General features: G+C 51.4%; 1 protein-coding gene across 1 annotated transcript in view; it reads right to left on the reverse strand.

Annotated features, from left to right (window-relative positions):
• LOC136371392 (CUB and sushi domain-containing protein 2-like) overlaps positions 1–13,333 on the reverse strand; it is a 45,646-nt gene that overhangs the window by 13,699 nt on the left and 18,614 nt on the right. Inside the window, exons 14-19 of the mRNA XM_066335484.1 lie at positions 10,540–10,713; positions 9,527–9,715; positions 7,252–7,425; positions 5,194–5,376; positions 4,224–4,400; positions 1,696–1,875 (exon numbers count right to left, since the gene is read on the reverse strand). Coding sequence (XP_066191581.1) covers positions 1,696–1,875; positions 4,224–4,400; positions 5,194–5,376; positions 7,252–7,425; positions 9,527–9,715; positions 10,540–10,713 — 1,077 coding nt within the window. The remainder of the gene's footprint in view (positions 1–1,695; positions 1,876–4,223; positions 4,401–5,193; positions 5,377–7,251; positions 7,426–9,526; positions 9,716–10,539; positions 10,714–13,333) is intronic.

The following is a 13,333-nucleotide window of genomic DNA, read 5'->3' on the forward strand; positions in this document are numbered from 1 at the left end:
GAAAAGAGAGAGAAGGAAAAAAGGCGAAGGAAAAAAGGAGAAGGAAAAAAGGCAAAGGAAAAAAGGAGAAGGAAAAGACAGAGAAGGAAAAAAGGCGAAGGAAAAAAGGAGAAGGAAAAGACAGAGAAGGAAAAAAGGAGAAGGAAAAAAGGCAAAGGAAAAAAGGAGAAGGAAAAGACAGAGAAGGAAAAAAGGCAAAGGAAAAAAGGAGAAGGAAAAGACAGAGAAGGAAAAAAAGGAGAAGGAGAATGAAAAAAAGGAGAAGGAACAAAAGGAGAAGGGAAAAAAGAAAAAAAAAGGAGAAGGAAAAAAAGGAGAAGGAAAAGACAGAGAAGGAAAAAAAGGAGAAGGAAAAAAAGGAGGAGGAAAAAAAGGAGGAGGAAAAGGAGGAGGAGGAGGGGTTGAAGGGGAGGAGGAAGAGGAGGAGGAAGAGGAAAAGGAAAAAAGGAAAAGCAGGGTCAGATCTCTCCACTTAGTAAATATTTCCATTAACAAGCAAATCCCACATAGGAGCAAAGTCACCTCCTGCTCTCCAAGAGCATCTCCTGGGAATGCCACAAAATGGGGTCAAACCCTTTGAAGTTTGGAGTTAAATCCCAAATCATAACACACCCTGAGGGAAGGGATCCATGAGGATCATCCGGTCCAACCCCTGGCCCTGCAAAGACACCCCCAAATCCCACCCTGTGCATCCCTGAGAGCATTGTCCAAATATTCCTGGAGCTCCTGGGGCTGTGCCCATTTCCCTGGAGAGCCAGTTCAGTGCCCCACCACCCTCTGGGGGACGTTTTTCCTAAACATCTCCACAAATCCACAGATTTTGGAGTCTGTCTCTCTCAGCTGAAGGTAAAAATCCGCCCTGACGTGGTGTGAAAAGTCAGCCCAGATTTCCCCGAAGATTTGCACATTTTGGACAAGCTGGCTGAGGCTCAGACGAGCAGTTGAAGCCACAACCTGTCGGGTTTTCACCCACTCTGGGCTGTTTGGAAATGACATTTTTGCAGCACTCTGAGAGGAGCTAAACCCGTGCCTCCGAATCTGAGACTCGTTGCCACGTTCTGGATCATTCCTGCAGCATTTGCTCAGTGCAGAGAATGAAAAAGGAGAGGGAGAATTGCTCTTTACAGCCTCTGAAGGAGCTGGAGTGCATTTCAGAGTTTTCATGTGGCCCGTGTTTGTATCAGAGCCGTGACAGGTGAATTTTGCAGATTTTTAAAGGAGTGCAGAGATGCTGCCACACATCTTATCTGCACTGGGGTGTGAGCAGAAGAGATCCAGCCTTGCCCAGCCACTGCTTCCCTATTCCCCTTTTCTATCTCTGAACCACAGGAGCCATCTCGGAATAATGAAAAGGCTCACAGGGAACATCTTTTCAGATGTTCCTGGGTGAGGCCAGCAAAGCATCTGCTGGAAAAACACAATATTTCATCCCAGTTTGAGCCGAGTTTTTGTGCAGAATCACTTTACTCCCCGGACTTTGCTCCCTCTCTAGCACAACGAGAAGAGCAATTTCCTCCCTCCCTCCCAGGCAAGGATTGATAGCCCTGAACACACCAAGGTGTTGCTGATCCCTGAAAAAAAAAACCACAAAACAACTTTGGATGGAAAGAGAGAGGCCAGGAACACCCAGCCAGGCTCCCAGGGAGACTTTTAGTGGACAAAACCTGTCTCCTGTGACATTGCCAGGATTCCTACCCTTGCAGACGGGTTTGGTGCCGTTCCAGGTGCGGTCTTTGGTGCAGGTGAGGGCAGCTGCCCTGTCTGACTCCATCATGAAGCCAGGAGTGCACTGGAACACCACGGATTTGTTGTAGGTGAAGTCGCTGCCCAGCCTCAGCCCGTTGGCCGGCACGCCGGGGTCCCCACAGTTGATCACTGCCAAGGAAGGGGGGGAAAAAAAGAGAATTTCTGGCAGCTGGAACCATGCCCGTGATGGTCCTGAGATGTTTTTCCAGGTGGGATTTAAGCAGTTAAAAGTGGAGCAGGTCTGTGCTCCTGCGCTGTATTACTAGGTGGGATTTAAGAAGTTAAAAGTGGAACACGTTTGTGGTCCTGGGTGTTTTTTCCAGGCAGGATTTAACCAGTTACATGTGTAGCAGGTTTGTGGTCCTGGTGGTTTTGCAGGCAGGATTTAAGCAGTTAAATGTGGAGCAGGTTTATGGTCCTGAGCTGTTTTCCCAGGAAGGATTTAACCACTGAAATGTGGAGCAGGTTTGTGGTCCTGCACATTTTTCCAGGCAGGATTTAACCAGTAAAATGTGGAGCAGGTTTGTGGTCCTGAGCTGTTTTTCCAGGCGGGATTTAACAAGTTAAATGTGGAGCAGGTTTGTGCTCCTGCACATTTTTCCAGGTAGGATTTAAACACTGAAATGTGCTCCTGGGTGTTTTTTCCAGATAGGATTTAACCACAGAAATGTGGAGCAGGTTTGTGGTCCTGAGTTGTTTTTCCAGGTGGGATTTAAGCAGTTAAAAGTGGAGCAGGTTTGTGGTCCTGCACATTTTTCCAGGTAGGATTTAACCAGTAAAATGTGGAGCAGGTTTGTGCTCCTGGTGGTTTTGCAGGTGGGATCGAAGCAGTCAAGCGTGCAGCAGGTTTGTGGCAGGGCGGATGTGGATCCGGCTGGAGCTTAATGGCTCATTAAGGAGCTGGATTAACACTCATTAAACATCAAAGCAAACCCGGGTCAAACCCGGGTGAAGGGAAGGCAGTTTGCCCACAGCGCTGCCCACTCAGCCCTCTGGTCAAATCCACCTTTGTCGCCAGCCCTGAGCTCACACATCCCTGTCCCCACAATGTCACACTCAGCAGAAGCCCTGGAGAGCCCCTCCAGCTCGGACAACATCCACTCCCAGAATTATTCCAGAGCTCCCTCCATCCAGCTGGAAAAAGACAACCCTAAAGAAGATTTTTCCATTAGGTCCCAGCAGAATTCCCAGACTCAGCCCCTGCTGCTGCCAGGGTTTAGCAGAGTTTCTCAGGGGTGGCACTCGTGTGTTGGTGCCTTAGGATTTTTAGCTTTTGTATTTTTTATCTATTCGTAACCCTGCAATTCTTTATATATAATGACTCTAAACTCCACACACAGTGTGAGCTGCTGCTTCCCCATTTTGGTCAGACACAACAATTCCTCTCCAGGAATGGGAATCAAGGACACCTCACTGCCTCAGGCCTGAGAAATTAAAACTAAAGTGAGTTTGGGGCAGCAGAGCTGGGGTAAATTACTTCATTACAGTTAATATTCCAGTTATGTTAAAGACATAATTGGAAGATTAACCCCTAATCTGCAAATGGCCCAAACTTATAAAAATGTAAAAACCTGTGGTCCATTTTTGGGTGCAGCCCCTGGATGGGTTTAATCTGCCCTAAATGCACCTGAAGGCTCTACAATAGATAAAACCGCTTTTTATCCCCTTAATTTCATCTGGTCTCTGTTTTTAGGTGCCCCAAAAAGGAATCATGTGCCCCAAAACGGGCACAGCTGAGCCTGGCAGCTCCTCCTCCCTGTATCCCCGTGCCAGGATTCCATCCTGTTGAAGTCCAGGACATCCCCTTGGATGGCCTGAGACCTGAAGAAAGGAGTTGAACCCTGGACAGGGGGGTGTGGAGACAGTCGAAGGGGCTCAGAGACCTTGGCACAGAGCCCAGGGAGACACCAGGTTTGATTTTGATCCATGGGAAAAGCTTCCAACATTGCAAAAGTAATTACAAACTTCCAAGATGTGAAAATTGTAGTCTAGCACAGTAGATGATGTAGAATTTAATAGTCTTAGAATTTTTAGAATAAAGATAAATGGAGACAAGATGGTGGAATTTGGGTAGTACCTTATGTACTTCTCCTTCTTCCTCATCCTCCATTTTCTGGGGCGGTGATGGCACAAAGTAGTTAAAGTAGATTGGACCAAAATAAAATGTCACTTCTGGTGTGGGCACTGGGCATTGGCACAAAATAGTAAATAACTAATACGTAATAATCTGTATAAATGTTAGGGGACATCCCATCTGTGGGGCAGTCGCCTCGTGTCCCAGCTGCTGTCCAGACCTCGGCTGAGAGCAAAGAAAATTCTGAGATATCAAATAATAAACAACGCAAGAAACCTGAAAACAAACCTTGAGGACTCTGCTTTCTTACACGAACGCGACTCGGGGCTTTTTAGAAGGCCAAGGACTTTAAACCACCTAAAGCTCGGGTGAGGAAACCCCCCCGACACATCCCAGTGCTCACCAGTGCACTCGGGGCTGGTCCCAGTCCAGGTGCCGTTGACGGTGCAGTGCCTGCTCAGCACCCCCGTGGAGTAAAAGCCCTCCCTGCACTGGTAGATGATGGAGCTGGAGAAGACCAGGCCGTCGTTGAAGATCACCCTGGCGTTGCTGGGCGTCCCGGGGTTCCCGCAGGAGATCACTGGGAAGGGGGATTGGGGTGGAATTCAAACAAAATGACAAATAAACACACAAACTCTTCCCAGAAACGCAATGTGGGGTTTCCTCCTGCCTTGCCTGTCCTCGGTAAAGGCAAGTTCTGGGGACATGAGAAGACTTCTGGGGACACCGAGGCAGTTCTGGGGACATTGAGGAAGCTCTAGGGACATGGGGACACTAGAACAGTTCTGGGGACACTGGGACAGCTCTGATGACACCAGAACAGCTTTGGGGACACCGGGGTATTTCTGGGGACATCGGGACAGCTCTGGGGACATTGAGACAGCTCTGGGGACACCAGAACACCTCTGGGGACACTGGGGCAGCTCTGGGGATGCCGGGGCAGCTCTGGGGATCCTGGAGCAGCTCTGGGGACCCTGGGGCAGTTCTGGGGATGCCGGGGCAGCTCTGGGGACACTGGAACACCTCTGGGGACACTGGGGCAGCTCTGGGGACACTGGAACACTGAGGGGACACCAGAACACTGAGGGGACCCTGGGGCAGCTCTGGGGACACGGGAACACCGAGGGGACCCGCAGCAGCCCTAGGGACCCTGGGGACACCAGAACACTCTGGGGACATTGGGGCAGTTCTGGGGACCCCGGGGCAGCTCTGGGGACACGGGAACACCGAGGGGACCCCGGGGCAGCTCTGGGGACCCTGGGACAGTTCTGGGGACCCTGGGGCAGCTCTGGGGACACGGGAACACGGAGGGGACCCCGGGGCAGTTCTGGGGACCCTGGGGCAGCTCTGGGGACCCCCGGCAGGGGCCGTACCTTCGCACTCGGGCTGTGTCCCGCTCCAGGAGCCGTTGGAGTGGCACACCCGCTCGGAGGAGCCCCGCAGGCTGTAGCCGGGCTCGCAGCTGAACCGCACCACGCTGCCCACGTCGAAGGCGTCCCCCAGCCCGATCCCGTGGGAAGGGATCCCGGGATCGCCACACACGCCCTGGCTGCCCCCTGCCCACGGAGAGCGCCGGGTCACCACGGGGCGGTGGCTCCGGTCCCTTGTCACCCTCCTCGGGAATTCCATGCCCGGTGGAATTCCAGATTAAACATTCCCCCGCCTCCAGGAGCCCCCGGGTTTGGAGCTGGATGGAAACACGGGCACAGCTCCTCAATGCCGGGGTGGAGCTCCAGCATCAGCCCAGGGATGCTTTCCTTCCGTGAAGGAATTCCCACGTGCTCCTGTTGTACTCAGGGAAAAAGGATTGGAGCATGGAATGGCAGGGAAAAGACTAGGGAAAAGGGAAGGGACCAGGGGCTCCCTTAAGGCACAAGGAGTGAGTGATCATGGGTGGGAGGTCATGACCATGACTGGGTGACCACGGCTGGGTGACGATGGATGGATGACCACAACTAGGTGACCACGGCTGAGTGACCATAGCTGTGTGACAATGGCTGGGGTGACCACAGCTGTGTGACGATGGATGGATGACCATGGCTGTGTGACCATGGATGGATGACCACAACTAGGTGACCACAGCTGTGTGACCACGGCTGGGGTGACCATGGCTATGAGACAACGGATGGATGACCACAGCTGGGGTAACCATGGATTGATGACCACAGCTGGGGTGACCACAGCTGTGTGACCACAGCTGGGGTGACCGTGGCTGTGTGACAATGGATTGATGACCACGGCTGGGGTGACCACAGCTGTGTGACCATGGCTGGGGTGACCACAGCTGTGTGCCCACAGCTGGGTGACGATGGACGGATGACCACAGCTGTGTGACAATGGATTGATAACCATCGCTGGGGTGACCGTGGCTGGGTGACCACAGCCATGTGACCATGCCTGGGGTGACCACAGCTGTGTGACCACGACTGTGACCACAGCTATGTGGCCACAGCTGTGTGACAATGGATTGATGACCACGGCTGGGGTGACCACGGCTATGTGCCCACAGCTGGGTGACAATGGACGGATGATCACAGCTGTGTGACAATGAATGGATGACCACGGCTGGGGTGACCACAGCTATGTGACATGCCTGGGGTGACAACGTCTGTGTGACAATGGATTGATAACCATGGCTGGGGTGACCGTGGCTGGGTGACCACAGCCATGTGACCATGGCTGGGGTGACCACAGCTGTGTGACCACAGCTGTGTGACCATGCCTGGGGTGACCACAGCTGTGTGCCCAAAGCTGTGTGACCACAGCTGGGTGACCACGGCTGAGTGACCACAGCTGGGTGACGATGGACTGATGACCACAGCTATGTGACAATGGATTGATGACCATGGCTGGGGTGACCACGGCTATGTGACAACATATGGATGACCACAGCTGGGGTGACCACGGATTGATGACCACAGCTGGGGTGACCACAGCTGTGTGACCACAGCTGGGTGACCATGGCTGGGTGACGATGGACGGATGACCACAGCTGTGTGACAATGGCTGGGGTGACCACAGCCATGTGACCATGCCTGGGGTGACCACAGCTGTGTGACAATGAATGGATGACCATGGCTGGGGTGACCACAGCTGTGTGACCATGCCTGGGGTGCCCACAGCCGTGTGACCATGGCTGGGGTGACCACAGCTGTGTGACAATGGATTGATAACCATCGCTGGGGTGACCGTGGCTGTACCACAGCTGAGTGACCACAGCTATGTGGCCACAGCTGTGTGACAATGGATTGATGACCACAGCTGGGGTGACCATGGCTATGTGCCCACAGCTGGGTGACGATGGATGGATGACCACAGCTGTGTGACAATGGATTGATGACCATGGCTGGGGTGACCGTGGCTGTGTGCCCACACCTGGGGTGCCCACAGCCGTGTGCCCACGCCCGGGGTGCCCAGGCAGTGCCCCTCACCCGAGCAGTGTGGCAGGGAGCCGCTCCAGCGCCCGTCCAGCTGGCACATCCGCGTGGCGTTGCCGACCAGCGTGCGCCTGCCCAGGCAGCTGTACCTGACCACTGAGCCCACCGTGTGCTTGTCCCCCGAGATCTGCGCGTGGGGAGGGGACCCGGGGTGGCCACACGACACCACTGCAAGAGAAACACGGTGTCAGCCCCCCGGAATTCCAGAATTCCAGCTCGGGGGGGAACTTAAATATCAGTTAATCCCAACACTTTCCACGGGTGTGGGCCTGGGGAAATTCTGTCCTGCTTAGCGTGGCCCTGGTTTCCTGCCTGAAATGTTTTGGTTTTCTAAAATTCTTTTCCCAAAGAATTTTTTGTGAATAGGAGAGGTATTTTGGAACTGTACTATGTTATTAATTCCTTTACCCAGGAGGGATTTCTTCTTAATGTCCCTCTAATCTAACCAACATAAGTGAAGAAGTTTGCCTTTGTGTCACCAATATATATAAATATTTAGATATACATATGTATTAAAATATATATATATAAAATAATACATAAAAATATTTTTACAAATATATAAAAAAACACCCCACATCCCAAAAATAATAATAATAAAAAAAAATCAACCTTCTAAAGCTCAAAGTCTGTGTCATTATAGTATAAAACAACATAATTTGTTGTTTTATACTATAAACTGCTAACATTTGCTAAGGAAAAATTTCTCAGGAAAGCTTTTTCTCAAAACAATCCTGGCCAACAACTCTCCTTTCTCAAAACAGCCTTTGTCCAGCTGGTGTTTGCTGTTTCTCTGGTTTAGAGAACACATTTAGAGAGGTGTCGTTCCTGTTCACCGATCAGCTTAATTCCATATCAGAACACCTTATAAAAGGTAGTAAGAATTAAACAATAAAGAGCCTTTTTTTTCCCTATACTTTTGCCTTCTGAGTTGTTTGGAGTCTTTCACGTCCTATAGAGACAGGCAGGGATGCTTTTCCCTATCCCAGGTTGCTCCAAGCCCTGGCCTTGGACACTTCCAGGGACTGTGACACTTCCAGCTTCTCTGGGCACCCTGTGCCAAGGTCTCCCCACCTTTACAGGGAAGTTCAACACATGGGAAAGAAAAACATGGGAAAAATCTCCCTTTTTAAAAAACTTTTAACCCCAGGAATCCATTAAATCAATGGCAAAACCAACCTGGGTTTCCAAATGCCCACAAATCCTCCAGACCCCCCCATTTTTAGGAAGGAGATCCCTTGTACTCAAGGGGGCTGAGGGATCAGGGTTTTAACAGGAATTCCCTCCTGGCTGTGGGAACATGGATCATCACTCGCCAGCTCCCCAGGATCCATGCAAGGGGTGAGGAGAGGACAAAAGGAAAGGAAAACGTGCCCAAAACTGCTTGGGAGGATTTGGTGTGGAGGGATAAATGTGCTAAAAACAAAAGGAACAATCCCAGCTTTGGAGCATCTCAAGTCAATTGGAATTTCTGGAGTTCCAAGGACAGGGAATGGGATTGCAGCTGGTTTAGTGCTCAAAGGGACAAACTGGTCATGCTGGAGGTGGGGCTGCTCCTGCCTGCACATCCCTAAAAACGGCAGTTAAAATCCACTCTGGATCCCAAATTCCCAGTGTAGGACTCAGGTGAGTCCTCACTCAGGTGAGCCCTCCCTCACTCAGGTGTGTCCTCAGTCACTCAGGTGAGCCCTCCCTGTGTTCCAGAGCCGCTCCTGCCCTCTCCACCTGCACCATCCCAGCTGCAACCTCTCCTCAAACCCCAAATCCATTTGGATCCCACCCAGAACCCCCCAAATCCATCAGGAACTGCCTGTCCCTACACAGAGAACCCCCTCCAGCTGGATCTTTTCCTCAAACCCCAAATCCATTTGGATCCCACCCAGAATCCCCCAAAATCCATCAGGAACTGCCTGTCCCTACACAAAGAACACCACCAGCTGCATCCTTTTCTCAAGCCCCAAATCCATTTGGATCCCACCCAGAACCCCCCAAATCCCAAAAGAACACTGCCAGCTAGATCCTTTCCTCAAACCCCAAAATCCATCGGAATGCCACCCAGAACCCCCTAAATCCACCAGGAACTGCCTGTCCCTACACAGAGAACCCCCTCCTGCAGGATCCCCCTCCTCAAACCCCAAACCCCCTTATCCCTGGGAACCTCCTGAAACCACCGGGAACCTTCCCACATCCATTATTTTTTTTGGGAGGAGGATTTCCCCTCCCCAACCCTGCTAAATAAACCCCACGGGACGGACGGGGAGCCACTTACAAAGGCACTGGGGGAGGGCTCTGTCCCACGTGCCATCGCCCTGGCACGTCAGGACGTGCGTTCCCAACAGATAAAATCCGTGGATGCACTGATAGGACACGGTGGTGCCGAAGCTGAACCTGTGGGGGCCACTCGGCTGCACTTGCCGGACGCTGTTTTCCAGGTGCCCGGGGTCAGAACAGTTCACAACTGCAAACAGACAACAGAAAAACAACCCCCCAACAAAAAAAAAAAAAAACGGGAAGTGAAAGGGTGGGGTGGAAAATGTGGGGTTCTCCCCCCAAAAAAAACCTCCAAAGAAAAAAAGCAGGAAAAACGGTGAAATTGAAGATTTTTATGCTGATTGAAACGGTGAAATTGAAGATTTTTATGCTCTGATTGAAATGGTGAAATTGAAGATTTTTGTTTTAAGTTTTGTTGGGTTTATTTTTATTATTTTTCCCCTCCCCTCCGATTTTTTTTTTTTTTTTTTTTTTTTTTTTTTTTTGAGGGTGGGAGCGGAAAAATTCGTTGTGAAAAAGGGGAGAAAAAGGGAGTCTGGGCAATTCTGCAGGTTCTCAGCCTGGATCTCCAGCCCCAAACTGGGATGTAGATTATCCAGCTGGGAATAACTGATCCCAGACTGGGATTTCCATCCTCCAGCAGGGAATAACCGATAATCCAGCATGGCCAGAGATCCTGGATTAGGGGAACGCAGAGGGAAGGCGTGCAGGGAGAGGAGAGGAGTCGGGAAGTGAACCCGAGTGCTGATCCCATGAGAAAAAGTGAAAAGGGCTCTGCACAAAGCTCTGGTGGTTCAGGAAAACCTGCTCCAGGACGGTCTGATCCCAAATTTCCTTGAGTCCCCCCCACTTCCAACACACTCCCAACACCTCGGAGGACGCAGCGAGGCGAGAAAATCCCAAGGTTTGATCCACGGGATTTACCCTGGGCTCTCCAACACCCCCTGGGTGGTTTCTACGGATCCCTGGCCTGGGAACAGGGAGAAATCCCAGAGGAAATCCCAGACTGACCTCGGCAGGAGGGCAGGGTGCTGCTCCACTGGCCGTTGGCCAGGCACTGGGATTGGGAAGCTCCCTCCAGGCGGAAGCCGGGGTTGCACTGGAATTTGGCCACGTCGTTGAGGTTGAACTGGGAGCCCTGGGTCAGGCCGTTGGGGGGGTTGCCGGGGTGGCCACAGGTGATGGCTGCAAGCACAAAATGGAAATGTCACTCCATTGGTTCACTGGGAAAAAGCTCTGGAGGTAGGAGAGCGCAAAGGCGCCCACGCCAATCCCAAATCCCGAAGATTTGAGGCCAGCTCTGTTGAGAGAATAGGGTTTTTGTAGGTTTTTCTGGCACCAGGAATTCCCTGCGTCCTTCTCCGGGCAGCTGAGTGCCAGGATCCCACTGATTTACACTCTACAAAAATCCCACACCACCCTGGGCATCCCAAACTCTGCTGTTCCCTCCCTCCCTCCCTGTGCCAGTCCTGGCTGTAGGGAAAAGTTATAACTGGAAGCAGAGGGAAAAGAGGAGGAAAATCAGAATTCCAGCACAGAGCCTGAAGAGATGAAACCTGCCCAAGTGGGAGGAACTTTGTGGGAAAATTTTACTTCCAAACCCCTGAAATGAGGATTTTTCTGGAGCCTTTTTTCCCCCTGAGGTTGGTGTTGGCTCGGGATGAGGTGAAGGGCACAGGAGCTGTCCTGGCAACTCCCAGGGAAGCAAAGGCAATTCCAGCATCCCAAATCCTTCTGGGAAGTGGCTGGAACACTCTGCTGTCACCTCAGCAGGTGACACAGGGAGGGCACAGCCCCGCTGCTGGCAGAACCTTTGATTCCAGCCAGTTCTATGGCACAAAAGGAAACTCGGGATGAGCCAGCAGGAGATTCTTGGCTGCCTAAGGAATGTGACATCCTGGGACAGCTGAGGACAAAGCTTTATTGATCGTTGTCACATGGAACGTCCTGGTTTGTCCATCAGGACAAATCTGGTTTTCCTGGACAGCTGCCAGCACCAGGAGATTGAAGGGAAGATGAAATTCCCACCAAGGATCCATAACAAATATGACTGCCCAGGCTGGGCTGGAGCACGGGGATGGGGATTTATCCCTGACCCAAGCTGGTGACAGGGATAAATGAGAAACGTGGAGTGCTGCAGGAAGCAGGGCCAGGTTTGGGACATCATGTTTGGATAAGGGAGAGATTCTGTCCCTAGGAACAAAAAAACAAAACAACAAACTTCCCACAGTTGCACGGATCAAACAGAGGAGGTGACTGCAGCAGGTTGGGAGGGGAAATGCCAGGAGAACAGGGAATGGTGCTGTGCCCTGAGTGGGGTCAACAAACCCCTGAGGTGCCTCACTGCAGAGCCCACCAGAGCTGGGATCGACAATCCCAAATTTCTGTTACCCCCAAGGCATCTACTTTTTATTATTATTATTAATTATTTATTAATTATTACTCAGAATAATCCCAGAATGGTTTGGGATGGCAAGGAGTTTAAAGCCCCATCCCATTCCAGCCCCTACCATGGGCATGAGAGTAAATTCCACCCTTTCCAACTGTTCTTTTCCCGAAAATCTCCAGCAGGATCTCAAGACACCTCCCGAATTTTGCTAACTTTACCAACTTAATCCTGATTTTTTGTTTTCAGGCTGGATTCTGCCAGGTCATTCCCTCCTTCCCATCTGGTTCTTGTTGTGCCCCAGCACGGAAAGCTCCAGAGCAGACAGGAGAGATGGGAACAAACAACTGGAGCACCACGATATGAAACCCACGGATTGTGCTGCCCGTTGATAAGAAGATGCTTCAACTTATCAACACCTGAGAGCCGCAGGGAGTTGGTTAATTGGGTTATTTCCTGGGAAGATAAACGAGGCGGTTGGACAAGGTGATTTGGGGGGGAGAAGAGGAGAGATCCTGATTTTCCACGGACACAGAGCGCGGCTCTCAAGGATTGTGACCATCAGGGTGTTGTTGTAGGGCTGTGCCTGCCTTTAACACCCTCTGACCCCAAAAAAGCCTCCTCTCCTCTGATCCCACACCTTCAGCTGGGCCTGGGGAGGAGAAATTCAGGGGGATTTTTGAACCACAAAGGGTCTTTACTTGGATACACCCGGGGATGATCCTGCACAACATCCAGAATGTGCACACACGGCCACCCCACACCCTGGGGGTGTGAGCTCTGTGGATTTCCTCCCAAAATCTGCACGAAACCATCCCGTCCTGGGGATTGGAACAGAGAGTCAAATGGAACTGATAAAGGAGCCTGGCACCTCAGGCCTGATGGAGCAGAAACCACAGATAAAGGATCCCTGGGGCAGCAGTGACCAAGAACCGTGCTGTGGAACTTTGTAATGATTACCCATTAACTGATGTCATGAGGAGTGTGTAACCAATGAGAAATTGTCACCAGAAATAGAATGTTATAGAAGTGCCAGACAAGAAAAACTCAATATAAACCTACATAAACCTATATAAATGCCTTGTGTGCTCAATAAATGGCTTCTGACCAGAACCTGGAATGTCCCCACTCTCAATCTCTGCCACCCAAAGGCCATCTCCTTGGTGATCCACAGTAACCCAAAGGCCACCATCTCCTTGGTGATTCACAATCACCCAAAGGCCACCATCTCCTCAGTGATCCAGTCACTTCCAAAGCCACCATCTCCTTGGTGATCCAGTCACTTCCAAAGCCACCATCTCCTTGGTGATCCACAATCACCCAAAGGTCACCATCTCCTTGGCAGTCCACAGCCACCCAAAGGCCACCACCTCCTTGGTGGTCCACAATCACCCAAAGGCCACCATCTCCTTGGTGATC

This window comes from Sylvia atricapilla, chromosome 24, assembly GCF_009819655.1.
Source record: "Sylvia atricapilla isolate bSylAtr1 chromosome 24, bSylAtr1.pri, whole genome shotgun sequence".
Lineage (NCBI taxonomy): Eukaryota > Metazoa > Chordata > Aves > Passeriformes > Sylviidae > Sylvia > Sylvia atricapilla.